The sequence below is a fragment of the Lithobates pipiens genome, unplaced genomic scaffold (assembly GCF_037356315.1).
Source record: "Lithobates pipiens isolate NorthernLeopardFrog02 unplaced genomic scaffold, aLitPip1_a1.2 Scaffold_23, whole genome shotgun sequence".
Classification (NCBI taxonomy): Eukaryota; Metazoa; Chordata; class Amphibia; order Anura; family Ranidae; genus Lithobates; species Lithobates pipiens.
In genome coordinates, this window is record NW_027507785.1 from 137473900 (window position 1) to 137496746 (window position 22847).

Sequence of the window (22847 nt, forward strand, 5' to 3'; positions counted from 1 at the left end):
TTGGGACCGAAAAGGTCCGTTGCATTCACCCTCATTCCTTGTATATAAACTTGTCGAAATAAGTCAGATACGGAAACACCGTAGGTGTATGGGCTGGTTTACGGGACCCAAAAGGGACCTCTACTTCGGCAAAAGGACCTGCCGTATCCTGAATCTTCAGGGTATCACACACAGCTGTTATAAGTGCTCCAACTATCCCTTTTCTTGAGCGGACCCGGACGGGGACTCATCCTCACTGTCCGATCGGTCCTGGTCAGCGTAATCTGAAGCAACAGTGCAGGGGCCGCCAGTCTCAGCAGGAACCGAGTCGGTGTCAGAGCCCTCCCCAGAGGACAGGGGCCTCTTTCTACCACCTTGTGCCCGGACACCGCCTCCACCCTGGAAACAAACGTTTTCAGGACCGCCAACAAAGTGTCCAAAGGCACTGCACTGTTTGCAGACGAGCCGGTTGCAATTGCAGGGAGTTCTGGGGAAGAAACATCAGTTTCTGAAGCCATGTTGACCCACCCTGTCTGCCGCCCTTGGGGAACTTAGGACATGAGCACCGTCCCACCCTCCTAGCTGCTGCAGACTGAGGGGCCCCCACCGCAGGAATCACCATTCTGACCGAGTTCTGCACCGTTTAGCTACAAGTGCCTGTGTCAGCTCCCAGGTGTCCTGAGTGAAACCGTGCTGTTCTGAGCAGCAGGGACCAGCGCTGAGCAGAAAAACTGCACTAGACTACAACAAAATGGCCGCCCAGTATAAGGAACATGATCACAGGGAAAATGGCTGCCGTACTACAGCAAAATGGCTCCTGACCATGCTTTCCACTGAGGCACACCAAACATGGCCGACAAACTACTGTACACAGGGAAAAGACAGTGAAAATGGTGGTAGAACAGCACTATGGCGATCAGCATATGCAGACCTCCAGACACCCAGCCGGGAGACCACAGACACCCAGCACATCCCCCCTATGCAGGTAAGAGCCCCCCAGGGAACCCCTGGCTAAAGGCGCACACACCGCTCAGCAGCCCATCATGCAGCATCCCCCACGGGGGGAGATGATTGGGACAAGGAGAGAAGAGAGGGACCCCCCCGAATCGACCTCCCAGGGAATGCCCAGCTGCTCAACCCAGTCGAGGCAGGTAGAGCTGTACTTACAATCCGGACGAGCTGGGGACATCACATCATAGACCCACTCCAGAAGAGTACGGGGTGGCTGCTGGCCATGGCTCACTGTGACACAGACAGATCAGTAGCCCGGTCATATGTGTGCCCCGGAGCGTTGTGCTCACTGGCCGCCCCTGGAGCCTGAGGGGCATGTTGTGGCTGACCAGGCGCGTAGCTATGGTCTGCACACGCTCAATGGCCAGGCTGGGGAGACTACAAGGATAAGGGTATCCAGCCTGTCACCCAGCTGGCTGTTGATAGAAGGTCGCAGGATCCAAAAATATTGCGCAAAAGGCAAACCTCTGCAGAAAAATCCCAGGATCGATGGTCCAGCAGGGTTCCTAGGTTCATCTCCTTCACTAGGCAGAAAAAACTGAGCTGCAGGAAGCTGAGGGGATGTTACTGGAGGGACCTCCCCCTGGGCGGAACTGTAAAGTTCTGTATTTTCACATGTATAACATGTTCTGCCTAGTACTCTCCTGAAGGTGGCGTAAACCTATGGTCAAGATTAATGGAGCTGTATCAGTCAGTGAACGAAAGAGAAAACCCTGTGTACTTAACAGAAGCTGTAGGGGATTAGTATAGAGCTTTAATCCAGGAAAGGAAGTAGGCTCCAAATCCCCAGCACAATTTCTAGATAATTTCAGGAAAGCGAATCAAACGACTTGTATCTGTCAAGGGACAATAAGAAGCCAGGTATCTTGCGTTGGTATAAATGTGGATCAGATGGATAACCCTGAGAATATTGTGCCTTGTCTTCCTAACCCGGGTGAAGCCCACCTGAGCTTCAAGAGTATGAGTATGTGTATGAGGCTTGGGGGTATTTTTTTACATGGGTGCTCAGAACCATCTTCAAAATCTTCAGATTTACATTCAATAGAGAGATAGGGCTGAATGCCTGTGGCTCAGGGGCCTCATTGGATGTTTTAGGAAACAGCAATTCCAATCTGAAAAGCAATATGAGATTTGAGGGACTCTGGGGAGGGCTGAGAAATATATGAATGAATCTAAATGAATTAAAATCTGCAGCCAGATGGGGGGTCAGGAGCGTAGCAAATTTCTTGAAATAAAGTCCCAAATACCCATCTAGGCCAGGAACCTTGGAAGGCTTTAGCGACTTAATGGCCTGAGCAATTTCAACCTCCGAAATGCCCTACAGGGTCGTTGGCCACCGTAGATTGAGGAGGGAGAAGCAGATGCTGAAAAAAGTTCTCTAAAGGAAGGACAAACAGGTCACAAACTGCGATCTTCATCGGGTTGGAAGTGAGACCACCACCCCTGGTACGCAGATGGACAGGTTTGTGTGTGCGGCCCATTGAATTGAGTTTCCTGGGCCCAGGCTTGTTAGCACTCATATAGAATTCATGTCTGGCCCAGCGTAAGGCCTTTTCAGCCTGCTCAGAGGTCAAGTTCAGTGGCCAAGGTAGTGGCTGTGCCTTCCAGCTCGCGTCGGCCTGAGCCCAGAGAGAGGTCAGCTGCCATACCCGCTTTTCCATAGCCCACTTTCTGGAGGTGGTAATGTGGATTAAATGACCCCCAATAGTGGCCTTATGAGCCTCCCATTGAGATACAGTGGAGATCACTGAACCCAAAAACATTTTTTTTTAGTCGCCAATGGGCTTTCATGTCATTTAGTTACAGAAATAAAATCACCATTCAAACATGGAACCATTAAAAAAAAAAGTTTCTCTCAGTTTCAGTTTGTAGTTTGCAGATCTCTGTTCCAGTATGCCTATGTCTCTCCTCTCAGTGAGGTGGGAGATAAACTTTCTTCTCTTTTATGGTCCCATGTTTGAATAGTGACTATTTCTGCAACTGAATGACAACAGCCATTTATATTGAAAAAGGACCACACATACACGGACTAGAAAAATAGGTATTCTTTGAATTTGAGCACACAAGCCAGGGGGCTGTTTTTTGTATCTGCCTACAGAAATAAGAGTGCAGGAGAAAACGAGAGTTAGACTTACCGGTAACTCTGTTTCTAGGAGTCGTCCAGGACAGCACTAGAGAGATAGGCTCCACCTCCAGAGGCAGGAAACACAAACCAGATCTTTAAAGGGCGGTCTCCGTCCCTTCCCCTTCAGTCTTGTAAACGAGAACTTCCCCGGAAACGGCTTCTGTAACGACAAAAACACTTGTCCAGCATTATAACAGCATATAGGGAGGGAATCCATGCTGTCCTGGACGACTCCTAGAAACAGAGTTACCGGTAAGTCTAACTCTCGTTTTCTCTAGTCGTCTGTCCAGGACAGCACTAGAGAGGATCAACGAGAACTTACCAGATTAGGGGGGGACTACCGCTTGAAGGACCTTTCTCCCAAACGCCTGGTCTTGCGCTGAGATAAGGTCCAATCTGTAATGCTTCATAAACGTCGAGTAGCTTGACCAAGTTGCTGCTCGACAAATTTGTTCTGGTGTTGCTCCAGCTCGCTCTGCCCATGAGGTCGATAGCGCCCGTGTGGAGTGAGCCATGGGGGAAAAAGGACATTCCATTTTCATTCCTTTGTAGGCTTCTACAATAGCTTGTTTGATCCACCTTGCAATTGTATTTTTTGAAGCTTGTGACCCCAATTTTTTACCCGCATGTAAAACAAATAATGCATCTGATTTTCTAATGTTTTTTGACATCTCCAGATATTGTAAGACACAGGCTCTCACATCCAGTTGGCTGAACTCAACCTCCTTAGGATTAGTGGGAGACCCACAGAACGAAGGCAAAACAATTTCCTGTGTTCTGTGGAATTTTGTCACTACTTTGGGTAAAAACCCAGGGTCCGTGCGCAACACCAGCCTATTCTCAAAAATTTGTAAAAACGGCTCTTTCACCGAAAGTGCCTGAAGCTCGCTAATGCGTCTGGCTGTGGAAATAGCCACTAGGAACACCGTTTTAAGCGTGATCCATCTCAAGGAAGGTTCTTCTTCCAGAGACTTTTTTACCCATCCCTGTAACACAATTGACAGGTCCCATTTGGGTAAAATTTTGAAAGGAACAGGTTTAATCCTGGTCAACCCCTTAAAGAACCTGCTAACTAGCGGGTCTATCGCCAGAGGTTGATCCAAAAAAACAGACAGGGCCGTAATTTGTACCTTTAAGGTACTAATGGCCAGCCCCTTATCCACACCGTCTTGTAAAAATTCCAAGACTGTCGGGATACTTATAGACACCTTTTTAGTGTCCAACCATGAACAAAAAACTTTCCAGTATTTAACATAAATTGCTTGGGTTACCTTCTTCCTACTAGCAAGAAGTGTTTTAATTACCCTATCTGAGAGTCCCTTAGACTTCAAGAGACTTTCTTCAGACGCCAGGCCGATAACTTTAGGGTCTGTAGTTCTTGTAGCAGAACTGGACCCTGAGACAGCAGATCCTCCCTCTCGGGCAGTATGAGGGGAGGTTCGTCTGTCAGGCCCAGCAGCACCGAGAACCATGGTCTCTTCGGCCAGTACGGAACCACTAGTATCAATGTGGTCTGTTCCTGCAAAAATTTCCTCAGGACTAGAGGAATTAACTTGAATGGGGGGAAGGCGTAGCAAATGTGAAAAGCCCAGCTTTGTGCCAAAGCGTCTATCCCTTTTGCCCCTGCCTCCCTCTCTAGGGAAAAGTATACTGGGACCTGGGTGTTCGCTTTCCTGGCGAACAAGTCCACTTCCGGAAGACCCCATTTGCGCACTAACATCTGGAAAATCTCCCTGTTTAGTGACCATTCTGATTCGTACACCCGGTGTCGACTCAGAAAGTCCGCCAGGTGGTTGTCCACCCCTTTTAGATGGACCGCTGAAAGCGATTTTAGGTTTTCTTCTGCCCAATGCATGATCGTACTTGTTAGCTTGATCAAGGACAGGCATCTTGTTCCTCCCTGCTTGTTTAGGTAGGAAATCGTCACTATACTGTCCGAGAGGACCTGTACATGGTGGTCCTTCAGATCCCTGGCGAACACCCTTAAGGCTTCCCAGACTGCCTGCAACTCCCTCCAATTGGCTGACCTCTGGGACTGTGTCTTCCCCCAGCATCCTTGGGCTACCTTCGACCCCAAGTGGGCCCCCCAGCCCCAAGCACTGGCATCCGTGGTGATGCGAACAGACACTGGAGGAGACCACCAAAGACCCCGTACTAGGTTCTCTTCTCTCTTCCACCACCAAAGAGACCTTTTGGTCTTTGAGGATAGATGGATAGTCCTGTCCAGGGACTCTTGTGTCCCGTCCCATCTGCCCAGAATATTGGCCTGGAGACACCTGAAATGAGCTCTTGCCCAAGGAACTGCAGGGATTGTTACCACCAATAGGCCCAACCCTGCCATAGCTGACCTGATGGAAATTGTCTGATTGGACTGCAGGAAGGTTACCATGTCTTTCACCTTTATCACTTTTTCCTCCGTGAGGAAGACTTTCTGTGACACTGAATCCACCAGAAAACCTAGATACTGTAAGACCTGTGTTGGTATCAGGTGTGACTTCTCTTGGTTTATCAACCACCCCAACCTTTTTAGACAAGAGATAGCTACCCTCCCTGCAGTTGGAGCTTTGAGGGGGCAAAGAATAAAAGGTCGTCCAAGTACGGTATGACAGCGATCCCTTTCAGTCTTAGGGGAGCCAATGCTTCTGCCAGGACCTTGGTGAAAATCCTGGGGGAAGAAGACAGACCGAAAGGCAGAGCCCTGAATTGGAGGTATCGAATCTGACTTCCCCAAAGAATCGCTATCCTCAAATACTTTTGAGAGTCTTCTCGAATCGGGATGTGAAGATACGCGTCCCTTAGGTCGAGAGAGGCCATGAAACAATTTGGAGGGAGTACTGATCTCACTGTAAAAATTGTTTCCATCCGGAATTTCCTGTAAGTTACCCACTTGTTCAGTAACTTCAGATTCAAGATCAACCGGAATTTGCCTGACGGTTTCCTTACTACAAACACGTGTGAATAGAAACCCTGATTTATTTCCTGTGGCGGAACTGGCACTAGAACCCTCTGATCTATTAAATCGCCAATTTGCGACAGCAAAGCTGACGCTTTCTGGGGGTCTTTGGGAGGTTTGGTCAGACACATCCTTGCAGGTGGGACGTGTGTGAACTGTATTTTGTAACCCTCCCTGATGATCCTCCGGATAAAAGGACTTGGAGTAGTGTATTCCCACTGTGGGAGGAACTGCCCCAGTCTCCCCCCCACAGGAACCGCGTCACTGGGATTTAGTGGTTTTTTTAGAAGAGGAAAAGAGATTGCTTTTCTGTTTTCCTCCCATCCACTGTTTCTTAGGGGTTGACTCCTTAGAGGTCTGTCCTTGTGACTGTCCCTGTCTTTGAGGACGAAAAAAGCGTTTGCCTGTAGTCTTCTTAGGTTTGACAGGAAAAGCCTTTTTCTTGTCTGCAGTACGGTCCAGGACTTTCTCAAGATCCTGTCCGAACAGAAGGTCTCCCTCAAAGGGGATGCCACATAACCTCACTTTTGAGGCTGAGTCTCCCGACCAAGACTTCAGCCAAAGTGCCCTACGTGATGAATTTACGAGGGCAGCGGTCCTGGCTGACAATTTAACAGACTCCGCAGAGGCATCTGCTATATAGCCTGCTGCTTTATGTAGCATAGGAAGGGAATCCAGAATTTCCTTTCTGGAGGTCCCCCCTTCCAAGTGGCCCTGTAATTGTTCCAGCCAGACCTCCAAGTTGCGAGCCACTATTGTCGTGGCCATTGCAGGTTTTAAGTTATTCATGGTTACTTCCCATGACCTCTTTAACAGTACTTCCATCCTTTTATCCATGGGTTCCTTTAGAACACCCATGTCCTCAAAGGCGAGATCTGTTGACTTTGCACACTGGGAAAAAGCTGCGTCTACCTTGGGCACTTTATTCCAAACACAAGAAGGGTCCTCGCTGAAGGGGAATCTCCGCTTCATGCTTTTAGGAAAAAATAACTTTTTCTCTGGTTCCTCCCACTCTTTTTTGATTGAGTCTATCAGTGTGCTATGAACCGGAAAGACCCTAACTGAATCAGTTTTAAGGGTCTGATACATCCGGTCATGCAAGGACAGGGAGACTGGCTCCTCTCTGATTTCGAGCGTCTCATAAATTACCCCCAGTAAGGCATCAACCTCCTCGAGTGAGAGCCTGTATCTGGGAGAGCTTGACCCTTGAACAGGAACATCTCTGGATCGCCTCACTTAGGCCATCCAGAGAATCAAGTTCCTCCTCCTCTGATTCGTCACCTACAACTGGGGTGGAAGCAGAGGGGACTGCGGCTGGTTTTGGGGTTTCAAGGTTCGCTAACATTGCTTTGATGGACTCCATTTCTTTCTGTACTCCAGAAATCAAATCCTTACAAGCTCCCGTAGCTTCCTTATAGACCAATTTGTCTATGCATGGTTTACAAAGGGGCTTAGACCATCCTTCTTTTAATTTAGCCATACATGAAGGACATCTCTTCTTCCCCCCTGACCTCTCTGGTTCTTTGGGCAGAGCCTAAGGCAAGAGAAGGAGAGAAGAAGGAAGGGAAAAAACAAACAAGCCAACGTCAGCGAAACCTTTAGCAAAATAGGACGCCTTCACCAAACACCTATGTGCACCCCACCAACCGCTAACAGGATTCGCAAGACTCTTTAGTCCGGATCCTGTTTTGAGAGAGAGAGGGAGGGAGGAAAAATACACCTGGACCATTTCAAAATGCCTTTGCATTGATTAGTCCATTACTCCCCCCCCCCTCTCTCCCAGCCCTGTAGGTACAAGACACCTCTGTGTTTGCCTACCTGAGCTGGTTCGGCTCCACTGCCACTCTCCACTGCATCCATTTCGTTCAGAGCACGCCTGAAGGCTTCCCCTCGTAACGGTGATGAAGCGATGCAGCACGAACGCTTGAAGCACGCGCTTAACCGCCTGGAGGTTTTCCTTCGTAATGGCGATAAAGCGATGCAGTGCGAACGCCTCGTGGCTGCGGCTTTTTATAATAGCCGCCAAGGTCCCGAACGTCCACGCTTGCCGCGCGACCCGGAACCGGTAGTGGATTGCCGGAAGTCCTCTATCCTCCTCCTGTGATGCACAGGCCGGAACTCGAAGCCTGTGCCCGCCCCCCCCGCCTGACTTCGCGCCAATTTAGAACCTATTGTCAGGCGGGGAAACGAACGCCCTCCCCGGGCTTCAGAAGGAGAACGCCGGTTCGAAGCTGCAGTCAACCCGACCGGAGGACTTCAAAAACGTCCGTTTACCAACAGGTAATCCGAACTCCTTCCCCGTCTCTTATGGGCTATCCCACCGTCAGGGGAAGGGGAGCTCCTGATCCAGCCTCCTCCTCCGGTGGAGGAAACACAAAGACTGAAGGGGAAGGGACGGAGACCGCCCTTTAAAGATCTGGTTTGTGTTTCCTGCCTCTGGAGGTGGAGCCTATCTCTCTAGTGCTGTCCTGGACAGACGACTAGAGAAATGATTGTTAAACCTACATGTTTTTTGTGGGGATAGTATCTGGACAATCAGAATACACAATACCATGTGCAACATAAGAAAGGTGATTGCTAAAGCTATTGGTGCTATTACTATTTTGTGAGTATAGTAATCTGAGTGAACAGTGCTGTGTAAAAGAGAGGAGGGGTGATCACTAAGACTACAATTGTTCTGTGTACAGCCGTAGCTAAAAGTTTTGAAAATTACACAAAATATTAACCTTCACAAAGTCTGCTGCCTCGGTTTATATGATGGCAATTTGCATATACTCCAGAATATTATGAAAAAGGATTAGATGAATCTCAATTAATTGAAAAGTCCTTCTTTGCCAAGAAAAATAGGATTTTTGTACTCACCGTAAAATCCTTTTCTCTGACGTTCATTGATGGACACAGCAGCTCTTCTTGACCTTAGGGTTATATCGCCCCTTTAGTAGAGAACTAGGCTGAAAGTGTTAAAAACAGCAACACTTGCACAGTACCGCCCAGGGGGAGGTCCTACAGGCTATAACCCCTCACACTGCATCCAGCAGCTCAGTTTGTCAAAAGCAGTACAAACATAAATAGGAGGGGTGGGTGCTATGTCTGTCAATGAACTTCAGAGAAAAGGCTTTTACGGTGAGTACAAAAATCCTATTTTCTCTATTGTTCGTTGATGAACACAGCAGCTCTTCTTGACCTTAGGGATGTCCCCAAGCAGTGTCAAAGAAACGAGGGGTGCGAACAGCAAACAACAATAATTTCACCCATAACAACTAGAGCTTCTCAATGGAGGAGTTGCACCCTAAACAGCTGCCTGCAAAACCATGGGACCTTGTAAAATTTAGTGAAAGTGTGAACGGACGACCAGGTCAACGGACGCTTGATGTCGGAAAGCCCAAGAGGCACCAATTGTCTTGGTAGAATGCGCTGTGACAGGAAAGGGAGGAGCCGTTACTTTATGGCATAAGCCTAAACTACAATCTGTCTGATCCACCGAGAGATGATGGCCGATGAGACAGCCAGTCCCTTCTTCAGACCAGCCACTGATACAAACAGCGAGTCTGACCTCTGAAAAGGAGTCGGAGCAGACACAGATATACACAGATAGAGCATGGACCATGTCCAAGGAATGCAAAGCCACCTCTTTGGGGTGTGACGGCCGAGGACATAAGGACGGAAGCACAAAGTCCTCATATAGATGAAAGACCGAAACAACCTTTGGAAGAAACGAAGGCTGCGGACGCAGCACCGCCTTATCCTTGTGGAGGATGAAGTAGGGAGACTTGCATGACAAGGCCACCAACTCAGAAACCCCCCTGGCAGATGTAATGGCCATTAGAAAGACTACTTTCGGAGAGTGTCAATAAGGGAATCTCCCTAATGTTTTCAAACGGCGGTTTCTGAAGCACCGAGAGCACCAGATTCAAATCCCATGGAGGTAGCGGTGGACAAACCAGAGGGGCCATATGTTGAACCCCCTGAACAAACGTACTCAACAATGATTGAGTCTCCAGGGGTCGCTGGAAAAAAAAAAAAGACAGCCAAAGCGGATATCTGCCCCTTAATGGTGCTTAATGCAAGTTTCTGATCCACTCCTCGCTGAAAAAACAGCAGGATCCTGGAAACTGAATATGTACCTGGACGCCACCCCATCTCCTCACACATGAACGTACGATGATAATTCTTCCGAGAAGATGACTTCCATGCCCTCAACATAGTGGATATTACCGAATCTGACAGACCTCGGTCCCTTAGCACCTGGCTTTCAACAGCCATGCCGTTAAAGCCAGCGATGGTAAAGCAGGATGAAGTAATGGACCTTTGCGACAGAAGGTCCTCTCGTATCGGCAGTCGCCAAGGAACATCCGCCACCATTTGTACTACGCTGGCGCACAATGGACACTGAGGCCAATCTGGAGCAAATACTTGAATCCCCTCGGCCTCCACTCTGCGTAGCAGACGTGGTAGAAGTTTGAGTGGGGGGAAAAGCATAAATCAGTCGATAATGCCCCCATGGAGCCACCAACGGGTCTGCTGCGTCCGCCCAGGGATCCTTTGACCTGGCCACAAACCTCTGTACCTTCCGATTGAGTTGAGAAGCCAGCAGATACACATCTGGCATGCCCCACCTTAGGCAAAGGAGCCAAAATACATCCCGATGTAGCGACCATTCCCCTCGGTCCAGCATCTGACAATTTAGGTAGTCCGCTTGCCAGTTTACTATGCCTGGAATGTACATGGCCGACAGAGCCGGTACGCACTGCTCTGCCCACCGCAGGATGTGAGCGACCTCCAGTGCTGCAGCCAACCTACTTGTTCCTCCTTAATGGTTGACATATGCCACCGCCGTGGCATTGTCTGTCTGGATCCTGACCGGACGTCCCTGCAGCTTTTGTGAACATGTGCAGAGGCACCACCTGATTGCCTGAAGTTCCAGCATGCCGATTGGCAGGCGGGATTCTTCCAGGGTCCACCGACCCTGGGCTGACTGTTCGCCCCAAACTCCCGTCCAACCGGTCAGGCTGGCGTCCGTTGTGATCATCGGAATGATTTCCCGGACCGAAGAGCCGGCGACCTCAGCCACCAGAGCAGGGAGTCCCTGACTCGCTGGCTCAATCACATTTTACAATCCAGGGACAATGGATATTTGTCCCATCTTGACAGGATCTCCTTTTACAAGACCTGAGTGTGGAATTGAGCATACGGTACTGCCTCAAAATTGGCTACCATGAGACCCAGGACTCGCATTCAAAAATGCAGCGAAAACCACCAGCAGGACACCAACAACTTCACCGCAGCTTGAAAAGTCTGCAGCTTGTCCGAAGGAAGAAAGACTCTCGCCTATGAGGAGTCCGGAAGCAGGCACAGGTACTTCAGGCATTGAGTCGGCACCAGTACAGTCTTCTGTAGGTTCAGTACCCAACCAAACTCCCGAAGAGTTTGCATGGTGATTGCCCCATCCTCTCTTAATTCTGAAACAGAAGCAGCCCTCAGAAGGAAGTCATCCATGTAACTCATGGTTGCGATCCCTTAGCAAAGCCAAAATTGGGGCTAGCACCTTGGTGAAGACCCTCGGTGCAGACACCAGGCCAAAAGGGAGAGCTACAAATTGTTAGTGCTCGTCCCCAACCGCAAATCGCAGAAACTTCTGATGTTTGATGCATATGGAGACATGAAAGTACGTGTCCTTGATGTCCAGGGATGACAACAAGTCCCCCTGATGGAGTGCAGCGACCACTGAGCGAATTGATTCCATCCTGAACCTTTGTACTTTCACAAAGCTGTTGAGTGCCTTGAGATCCAGGACCGGACGGACCCCTTCCTTCCTTTGGAACTACAAACAATTTAGAGTAGAATCCCAGAAACCTTTCCGGCGTCGATACAGGTACTATCACTGCAGCAGCAGGTCCTGTACTGCCCTGAACAGTGCCTCCCGATGAGCCGGAAGAAGATGAAGGTTGGAGGGGAAAAATCTGCTTGGCGGACAAGAAAAAAAAACTACCTTGTACACTGAGGAAACTAGTTTGCAGACCCACCGGTCGGAAAGTAGGAAGGTTCACCGGGCTGCAAACTCCTGAAGATGACCCCCCACCCAAGAGTCGGGCGAGGACAAATCTTCATACGGTAACAGATTTGCTTGCAGGCTTATTTGGCTTGCGAAATCAGGGTTACTTTTGTCCCTCACCAGGTATCTTGTCGGACTGGGAACGCTTACCTGCCGATCCCGGACAGGTTGTCCCGGGTCGGACAAAAAAACTGCTTCAGTGCGGGAAAGAAGGGCCCTTGCCTACGGCGTGGCTCCTTCCCTTTTCTGGACTGTGGGAGTAATGTACTCTTACCCCCAGGAACATTCTTACTAATGTCATCCAGCGAGGCTCAAAATAGCCCCTCTCCCTGGAAGGGCAAGTCCGCCAATGCTTTGTTAAATGCCTGGTCCGCAGAACAGCATTTCAGCCAAATCCGGCGATGTAGCACCACAGCTGATACTGAGGCTCTAGAGAGCAAGGGGGCCATATCTAAGGCCGCATCACAGGCCCTGCACCAACTGGTCCGCCAGCTCCACGCAGACCGGGGTAGCCTGTTGCTTCTCCAATTCACGGTGCAACAATTTAGCCCATTCAGTAAGTGTCTGCAACACCAGGGCCTTGGCTAACACTGGCCGCATTGCTGACCCCACCAGGGTAAACATGGACCGGGCAACCGCCTCGGCCCTTCTGTCGGCAGGGTCCTTGAAAGCAGGAGTTCCTTCCACCGGAATAGTGGCTACCTTATTTAACCTGGATACCGGGGGGTCAATAATCGGAGGTGCCCATTTTTTTCAGGAGACTCTCCTCAAAGGGTTAACGCACCGCCATGCGTTTCCGGACTGAAAAGGCCAGCTGCCGTTTTCCCCACTCCTTGTAAATAAACTTATCAAAATAAGTTGGGTAAGGAAACACCTTAGCCGTGCAGGCCCGCTTGTGGGACCCGAAAGGGGCCGACACCTCTGTAGATGCCCCCGCCGTATCCTCCATTTTTAGGGTATCCTGCACCACTGCAATAAGTGCTCCTACAAGCGCCTTTTCCTGCGCTGACCCAGACAGAGTCATCCTCACTGTCCGAACGGTCCTGGTCCGCATACTCTGATACATCAGAACAGGGGCCGCCTGTCAAAGCGGGGCCTGAATCTGAATCAGAGCTTTCCCCAGAAGATGGTGGGGGAGGAGGCATTTTTTTCACCCCTTGTGTGCGCCACTTCCAACCTGGCAACAAATGAATCCAGGACCACCGACAGAGCATCCATAGGCACCGCAGGTGCAGGGGAACCAGTTGCAATAACAGGGATGTCTGAGGAAGAAGCGCCAGCTTCTGATGCCATGCTGACCCACACTCACCTGTCACCACTTAGGGACCTAAGGCAACTCCCAAAAAAAGTCCACCCTCCTAGCTGCCACAGACTGAGGGGCCCCCCGCAGGACTCACCATCCTGACCAAGGTACTGCGCTGTGCTGCTGCTGTCCTCTCTCCCCTGTGTCATCCATGAGGTGTCTGTGTGGAAAACACACTGTTCTAGAAGGAAACAAGCTCCCAGCGCTAGAAGCAAGGCTACCTGAGGCTACTAGAAAATGGCCGCCAGGCAAAAACATCTGAGGGCGTCAAGAAAATGGCCGCCAAACTACTAGAAAATGTCTGAAAGGCAAAAAAACAATCGTGGCTACAAAAAAATGGCTGCGGCCCCAGGAAAATGGCAGCAGAGCGCGTGGCAGCCTCCTCACATGTCTCACACAGCACAAACACCCCGCCATGGCCCAAAAACAGGGAAGAGGACAAGTGGACACCCAACACCCAGCCCAGGACCCAGAGCCCCCCCAGGCAGGTACGTGCACCGCACACCTATGTGCCCGAACAGTGGCCCATAGCATGGGGAGGAGGGAAGGGACAGGGAGAGAACATACATTAGAGTGAGAGATCCCCTAGTCGACCTCCCAGGGAATACCCAGCTGCTCTATCCTGCCGAGACAGGTGGAAACATACCTACCCCTCCTGCAGGGACTGCTGGACGCATTCCACAGACAGACCCATCACCCGAGCACTATGGGGTTTGGCTGCCGGCCACAGCACACTGTGACACAGACAGCAGTAGGCTGGTCATATGTGTGCCCTGGAGCATATAGCTCACCAGCCGCCCTGGATGAGATGGGACATGTTGTGGCCGACCAGCGCGTAGCCATGACCTGCTCACGCTCGATGGCCAGGCTGGGGAGACTACAAGTATCTATATTATGCAGCCTGTCACCCAGGCCGTTGATTGTAGATCACAGGAATCAAAAATGCAGAAAAATGAAAAAAAATGGTCCCACAGGGAGCCAGGTCCTTCTACACTAGGCAGAAAAAAACTGAGCTGCTGGATGCAGTGTGAGGGGTTATAGCCAGAAGGACCGCCCCCTGGGCAGTACTGTGCAAGTGTTGCTGTTTTTAACACTTTCTGCCTAGTCCTCTCCTAAAGGGGCGATATAACCCTAAGGTCAAGAAGAGCTGCTGTGTCCATCAATGAACGATAGAGAAATTAACTTAATCTCATAAAAAACTGTTCCATTACATTTGGGAAGGCGGCTTCAGGGCACCCAAGATAGTCCAGCAAGCGCCAGGACAGTCTCCTACAGATTATTTGGCTGTGGGATCAGGGCATCACCAGTGCAGAGCTTGCTAAGGAATGGCAGCAGGCAGGTGTGAGTGCATATACACGCACAGTGAGAAGGATTTTGGAGGATGTTCCCTTTAGGAAAAACATGGGGGACAACGCAAAAGAAACATAGTGCCTCTAAGTGCAGTATTGGTAAACCATTTAAGAAGTCAAAAGTAAAACTACTTAAAAAGAGCATGAACACAAGCATGATAGTAATCCTGCAGAAAAATCCGGAGTTAGTTTTTCTCCTAAATGTCCGTGTCTATGAAGTGCAGCTGACAGCTCGTGCAGGTGGATACCAGCATTCGCAGTTTATGAGAACAGCAGGAAACACAGGGGCGATCGGAGATGACGTCACTTTCTGGGTGCAGGGTGAGCTTCGCGTTCGGAGCAAAACATGAGGGACAGACTGATATTCTGCAAAAGTTACAGAGCTTGGACTGCTGAGGACTGGGTTATAGTCCTTTACTCTGATGAATCCCATTTGAGTGTTTGAGGCATCTGGAAAAAAACCTTGTACGGAGAAGAAAAGGTGAGCGCTACCATCAGTCCTGTGTTATGTCAACAGTAAAACTTTCTGAGACCATTCACGTGTGGAGTTGCTTCTCAGCCAAGGCAGTGGGGCACACTCAATTTTGCCCAAGAACACAGCCACAAATAAAGAATGGTACAAAAACATTCCCCAATGGCTCCTGCTGCTAGCAATCTCTCCAATGAGGACCCGAGACAGTAGCTGGAGCTGCTGTGCTCGTTCCCGGTGCTGGGACAATCAGGTAAGTAAAAGGGGGGCTCTGGAGGACTGCCGCAATACAGAAGGTTTTTCACCTTAAATGCATAGAATGCATTAAGGTGAAAAACATTGAGGGTTTACAACCCCTTTAATCCCATTGAGAACTTGTGGTCAATCTTCAAGAGACGGTTGAACAAAAAAAAAAAAAAAAACACAAATTCTGACAAACTCCAAGCATTGATTATGCAAGAATGGCTTCCATCAGTCAGGGTGTGGCCCAGAAGTTGAAAAAAGTTCATGAAGTTCGAACAAAAATAAACAAATCCCATAAATTGCTTAACAGTATGCCAGGGAGAATTGGAGAGTTCTTGAAAAAGAAGGGTCGATACTGCAAATATTGACTCTTTGCAAAAACGTAATGTATTTGTCAAAAAAAGCCGTTGACACTTATGAAATGCTTGTAATCATACTTCAGGATTCCATCTGACAAAAAGATCTAAAAAAAACAGAGAAGCAGCAGACTTTGTAAAAAAAAAAAACTATATTTGTGTCATTCTCAAAACGTTTGGTGATGGCCGTATGAGCGGTGCAGAGATTGTAATAATCTTTAAGGGTGAAGGCTGACATCTAAATAATTATAGTTGTTTGTAATGCACTTGGGAGCTAAAAGTATTTATGCAAGTTACTCTCTAGAGGGAAAATCTTTGGAGAAATCAAAGATGAAAAAGGATTTGGGGGGTCCTAATATATCAGACTCAGCAAAGCATGCATTGCCAAGCTGCAGCAAAGCAAGGCTAGCAGACTATTAGCACACATTTAAAAAGAGCATTTAGTCAAGAAATAAAACTAATTCTACCACTCTTGCGTATGTGTTCCAGTTTTGGCCACCAATCTTCAGGAAGGATGTGCTTGAACCGGAGAAAGTCCAAAGAAGGGCAACAAAGCTAATTATGGGGCTGGAGTACCGCAGTTATGAGTAACAGCTACAAAAGTTAAGTGCGTTCCCCCCTAGAAGCAACGCCTAAGAGGGCATGTGATACTGATATACAAATCCTTGAATGGCGACTCTAGCATTGGGAAGAAACTTTTTAATCTTAAGTTTCTAAAAAAGGACATGTGACCTTATTCGCCCTGGAAATTATACACTTTAGAGGGGATATGATCACAATATACAAATCTTTAAATGGTGACAGCATTGTAAGGAAGGTTTAACATATGGCCCCTAAAGTAGACATGCAGCCACACAATGAACTTGGATGGGAAGTGGATCAATCCTAAACTGCATATGGAGTCCTTTACTGTTAGAGTGGCAAAGGTGAGGAACTCTCTTCCACAGCTGGTTGTGTCAGCAAGGAGTATATATAAATTCAAAAACGTTGAGGTATGAAAATTGGTAGCAGCAAACACACACAGTAACTATATGTAATATATATATATATATATATATATATATATATATAGCATATGCAATCTTGGTTTTACAAATAAAAATGTAATAATACAAGGCAAACAATTCCCAGCACACTATGGTTTATCTGAAGAGCAAAAGAGTAGCTTGCTTTGCAGCTCAGTTTAACTGAAACTTGTGACTCAACCATCTGATAAGGGATGAGTCACTTTTCTAATTATTTATTTCAGTTCTGTACTCGGACATGTCATTCTAGTTTTGCTATTATTATGGTCCTGACCATAACACAATGTTTTCAAAACCACTATACATTTCTTTTGTTACATAAAAAAAAAGCTATGATATACAGTAATATAATAAAACGACCCCAAATGTTACCTGTATGTCTTGCAGAGAACAAGGCGAGAATACACAGAGTCAAAGTCTCTTTCTACTTCTCGGCTGGCAGCCTTTAAAAAACAAATATATCAGTATCTCTCATTGGTCATTGGAGAATGAAGTTTACATCAGGATCCTATCTGCTTTACAAAACTGTCCATAGAGATAGAATTGAAGGCAGGTTTCTATAGAGATGCATTAAATCTGTTTGTGTAAACATTTGCTCTTGTTTCATTAAACTGTCAAGCAAAGCATCACACAGTAGCCAATTTGAAAAAAAAAAAAAAAAAAGAAGATCAGGGCTACTGCCTGATTATTATTTTGTTAATATAAATAACTGCACATAACTATATAACTATATATATATATATATATATATATATATATATATATATATATATCCACGTTAACTTTTTTATAGAACTTTACTGAAATATCATGAGTGACATTTTAAATAGAGTTCTATTCACTGAAGTTGTGTTGAGATACAGTGGTTAGCATTGCAATCAGCTGCGCAGGTACTGCATTTGGTACTTTAGAAAGAATAGGAAAAAACAGTCCAGATCTTGGAGGACAGTACAGGATACAGGCTAGATATTTATTGACCCTAGGCGATAACCTTCAGGTGATTGGACACTGGCAAAGCTTTAGGACAAGCTCCCTGGGTGTACCCCTATAGCCCTGACCCAATTTGTGAGACCTCAGTGTGTTTTATTACCTTAAATTTTTTTTTAAAAGGATCCCGTTCATTTAACCGCTTTAGGCCTGGAAGTATATGCCCCCTAAGGACCCATTCACACTGCCGCGATTTGAAAGTTGCATGATTTTGCTGCAATTTTGACATGATTTTAGGGAATGCCTGTGTAAACTTGAGGTCTAGGGACCTCAACTTGCACCAAATTCAGACCAAAGTAGTACAGGGACTACTTTAGAGTTGGTGAAACTTGAGGTCGCAAAGATATATATGAATGGTACATGAAGGGTACGGCGTGTAATGCGACTTTGCAGTCCCAATTCGCAGGACAAGTCGCACAAGTGTGAAAGAAGCCTTAATGACCAGGTCATTTTTTTCAATATGGCACTGCATCGCTTATTTTTCCACAAATAGAGCTTTCTTTTGGAGGTATTTGATCACCTCTGCAGTTTTTATTTTTTGTGCTATAAACAAACAAGTATTTGCTTTTTGCTATAATACATATCCAAAAAATATATACCGTATATAAAAAAAATTATTCATCAGCGTAGGCCAATATGTATTCTACATATTTTTGGTTAAAAAATAAATAAATAGCAATAGGCGTATATTGATTGGTTTATGCAAAAGTTATAGTGTCTAAAAAAAAAGGGATAGATTTATGGCATATTTTTATTTTTTTACTAGTAATGGCAGCTTTTTAGCAGGACTGTGACATTGTGGCGGACAGACTGGACAGTTTTTTGGGACCATTGACATTTATACAGCGATCAGTGCTATAAATAGCCACGATTACTGTGTAAATGTCACTGGCAGGGAAGGGGTTAACACTAGGGGGCGATGAAGGGGTTAACTGTGTTCCCTAAGTGTGTTCCAACTGCGGGGGAATGGGCTTACTGGAATATGACAGATCACTGTTCCCGATCACTGGGAACAGTAGATCCCTGTCATGTCACCTGCCAAAATGGGGAATCCCCTTGTTCCCCGTTCTGCCTCTGTAACAGGTGATCGCGGGCCGCTGGCAGACAGAGTCCACCTGAACCGCGGGCACACTCCCGCAGTGTGCAGCATGTGCAAGCACGCACCGTCACCCGCTATCGCAAGCTACCATACAGCTATGGCGATTATGCACAGGAGAGCCGACCTGCCACAGTATAACGACGGCAGCTGGTCGGCAAGCAGTTAAAGCACGAATAACCGCACAGTGCTTGTACTGTATAATTTGCCCCCCTGTATAATATAAAATACCTGGCTGATCCTGCCTGGTTCTGCCCTCCCCCTAATAAACTGGCCACAGTTTATCATGGCTGCTGAGCCCTGACATTGTGGTCAGTTTACGTGCCTCAGTCATCCGCAGGTCTCCTCTTTCCTCAACTCCCCCCTCCTAAATTTCAATTTTGTTAATGATAGAAACATGTTAGGAGTGATTGAAGGGTTCTTATTGTAGTTGATAAAGAAAGCTTCCACCCAAATTTTCACCACTCATGGCTCGGGAATCCCCTTTGGGGATGCACTCACCAAAACATCAGAAATAATAGACCTTCAAACAATCATCAATCCCTTGTTGATTGCTCCTTATCCACTAGATGTCACTAATAGCGGGTTGGGGCTCCGGTGTACCAAGCGGGAGGAATAAAACATAGAACCATAGTGTAATCCAGTTTTGTCCTTTTATTGATACAATGGCCCCCCAATAATCATTAAGCGTACCAGAAATTATCAATTGAAATAGCAGTTAAAAATCAAGTGCACTGTGCCTTTATCCCGATCCTGATTGCCGGAAGAGTGTCGAGCGTTCGCTGTGTACATCAGCGAGTCACTTCCTGCCACTCTGGCTCATAGAACGCGGGGATGAGGCGCATGAGTCACTTCCAGTTGGTTACGTCTGGCGCGTTTCGTCATATCCGACTTTGTCTGAGGGTGTAACCAACTAACCGGAAGTTATTGTTTATATATACATCAATTTGTCAGCATCCAATCAGTTCTGTGTTGCATCCGATAGACAGAACTCCTTTCCAATAGCAATCACTACCATGGGATGTTCCGTTCGCATGCATATTTACAACGATGATGTTGATGTTAATAACTATTTAAATCTTATATAGATCGTCAAATAGACACATTTAAAAAATTATCAAAAAAGGCATTTTGAAATTATATATACACAACAGCAGCCCTTTTTCAAAAGTAAAATAACAGTAATAGAACAAAGGAGTAAATATTATAAAATAATTAGAATACATAAAGATATCCATCATATGCTTTGCAATATACCCCTATTAAAATAACTTTTTCTGATGGTTATTTCAACCAGAATTTTATCACCCTGTCTCTGAAACAATATCTAGCTCAATGTTGAGGCTCTTAGGGTTTAAAACGTCCACCAAATAAATCCATTGGGTTTCATGTTTTGACAATTCGCGTACCATATTTATACCTCTCCAATATGGTTTGATCTGTTCAATTCCCCAAAATTGGAGGCCTGTAGCATTCATGTTGTGTTTTAGTTTAAAATGCAATGGCACATTGCGGTCTTTGAATCCAATTTTAAAATTATGTATTTGTTCGGCAATTCTCACTCGTAGTTTCCTTTTAGTTTGTCCGATATATATGAGGCCCCAAGGGCATCTCAGGGCGTATACTATATGGGTGCTGTTACAGGTGATGAACTGTTTATAAGCGAACTCGCGATTATTGGTCGGTGAAGAAAATCTTTCTAATGCTCTGACTGGTCTACTGGGTTAGAGAATGAGAAAAGAAGGCAGGCTGGCATACTGTCTGCATACTGGCGCTGTTTCGCTGGATTGTCCACTAGGAGGTTTATGTATGCTGTTTGGTGTGGATGTTTTTCAGCTGGTGCTTATCTATTATTTAAGCCCGTTGAAGCCCTGCCAATACTTTGGCAGCGTGGGGTAGCTGCCCCGTTCACAGTGGACCGCATTTTCCTTGCCCTGTTGGGTTTCTAAGAGCCACAACTGCTTTATGGCACACTCTATTCCCCTGATGAAGCCAATGTTTTGGTGAAACTAGTAGGGATGAATTGACCCCCTGTTGTAATTTACCATAATTTCTCTGGCTAACACATTGTTTTGTGCTCCCTTATCACATGTGATCCAGTATAGTGTACTTTGGAATTTTAATCAATTGTAATAAAATTAATTATATTTATTCTAACTATTGTATTGAGTTGCTTGTGACACCGCAATAATCCCCTCTTCTCTGCTCCCTGTTATATAAGGAATTGTCCATTGGATACTAAATATCATTACTAACTAGGATTAGCTTTAGAAAAGACATTGGTTACATGTGTGGTTTTCCTTAACCTTAGCACCGCTATTTAATTCCTACCCTGGAACTAGGATCCTGGGAACAGAGACTGCGGGGTGTTTCCCGAGTCTGGCATCTTTTAATGACAATGTTGTAAATTTTCTACAGTGATATTATTTTATATAATTAACTCGGTACATTGTAGGAGTGTGGTTTGGTTGATATGGACATCTGGCTATTCTCGTTGAGCCGTTTTGATTATTTAAGTTATATCGATAAAAGTCTTACATATTTTTGCTAAAATAAACCGTGGTTGACCCTCCTCTTTTGCCTTTCCGGTGACATCTTTGTCCCAATCCCCTTTTTTTTTTTTTTTATATAGTTTATTGTAGGTACTTGAGGAGGTATCCCGTCTTAATATAGGACGAATGAGTGATAGCTTGAAAATAACCATCATTGTTGTGATTGGATTCAGTGATTTTTAACGTGCTTTAAAGACATATGCCCCTTGGCTATCTGTGGTGTGAGGGATGATCTCGTATCTCTCCCATACCTGTCATCGTTGGTGCACCCCTGGGTAGGCCGTATTCCCTGCTCCTTTATCAAGTGTCAGAGTACGTTTCCACACGGAGAACGTATGGATTTCGTCTCACAGCTGGTGAAAATAACTGCAGGGAGGGAATCCCTTCTCCTCAGCCGAGGAGCAGCGTGTAATTCTCCAAACCTTCCCCGTTTACCCCCTGAGCCTCTCTGATCTATCGAGGGTGTGACCAAGGCCAATAATCCCCCATCAGGCCCGCTTCGGTAATATTGGTTCTGTCATATGGTCATGTACCTCCACCTAACCCAACTCCAGACAGGAGGGTGGCGGAAAGAGGGAGGGGTATTGAAGTGTGGAATTTGGAGTCTTCGCTCACTGAACCCATTAGCGCACGCCGACCTGCTCTCCCACAGTGCACCCCTTTTCATTAAGGTATCCCCCTTATTACATACAGTCAGGTCCATAAATAGTGGGATATCGACACAATTCTAATCTTTTTGGCTCTATACGCCACCATAATGGAATTGAAATTAAACAAGATGTGCTTTAACTGCAGACTTTCAGCTGAAGCAAGCCATCATTAGGCTGAAAAAGCAAAACAAACCCATCAGAAAGATAGCAAAAACATTAGGTGTGGCCAAATCAACTGTTTGGAACATCCTTAAAAAGGAAGAACGCACCGGTGAGCTCAGCAACACCAAAACACCCGGAAGACCACAGAAAACAACTGTGGTGGATGACCGAAGAATTCTTTCCCTATGAAGAAAACACCCTTAACTACAGTTGGCCAGATCAAGAACACTCTCCAGGAGGTAGGTGCTGTAAGTGTGTCAAACTCAACACTCAAGTGAAGACTTCACCAGAGTGAATAGAGAGGGTTCACCACAAGATGTAAACCATTGATGAGCCTGAAAAACAGGAAGGCCAGATTAGTGTTTGTCAAACATCTAAAAAAAAGCCTTCACCGCTCTGGAATAAGATCCTATGGACAGATGACACCAAGAGCAAGTTGTACCAGAGTGATGGGAAGAGAAAAGAGTATGGAGAAGGAAAGGAACTGCTCATGATCCAAAGTATACCACCTCATTAGTGAGCATGGTGGTGGTAG

At 46.6% G+C, this 22847-nt stretch overlaps 2 protein-coding genes across 2 annotated transcripts in view; both read right to left on the reverse strand.

Moving 5' to 3' along the window:
- SGSM3 (small G protein signaling modulator 3) overlaps window positions 1-22847 on the reverse strand; it is a 732042-nt gene that overhangs the window by 148932 nt on the left and 560263 nt on the right. Inside the window, 1 exon segment of the mRNA XM_077452424.1 lies at window positions 17238-17308. Within this exon segment, the coding sequence (XP_077308550.1) occupies window positions 17238-17308 (71 nt within the window).
- LOC143927929 (uncharacterized) lies at window positions 3103-5381 on the reverse strand. Its single transcript, XM_077452425.1, has 2 exons — window positions 3438-5381; window positions 3103-3275 (listed from the first exon to the last, which is right to left on the reverse strand). Exon 1 carries the CDS (start codon window positions 5362-5364, stop codon window positions 3442-3444), a length of 1923 nt encoding a protein of 640 aa, XP_077308551.1. The 5' UTR covers window positions 5365-5381; the 3' UTR covers window positions 3103-3275; window positions 3438-3441.

Bases quoted from the DNA above. Each gene is read 5' to 3' on its own strand.
- LOC143927929 (XM_077452425.1), bottom strand. From the start codon at position 5,364: ATGGGACGGGACACAAGAGTCCCTGGACAGGACTATCCATCTATCCTC.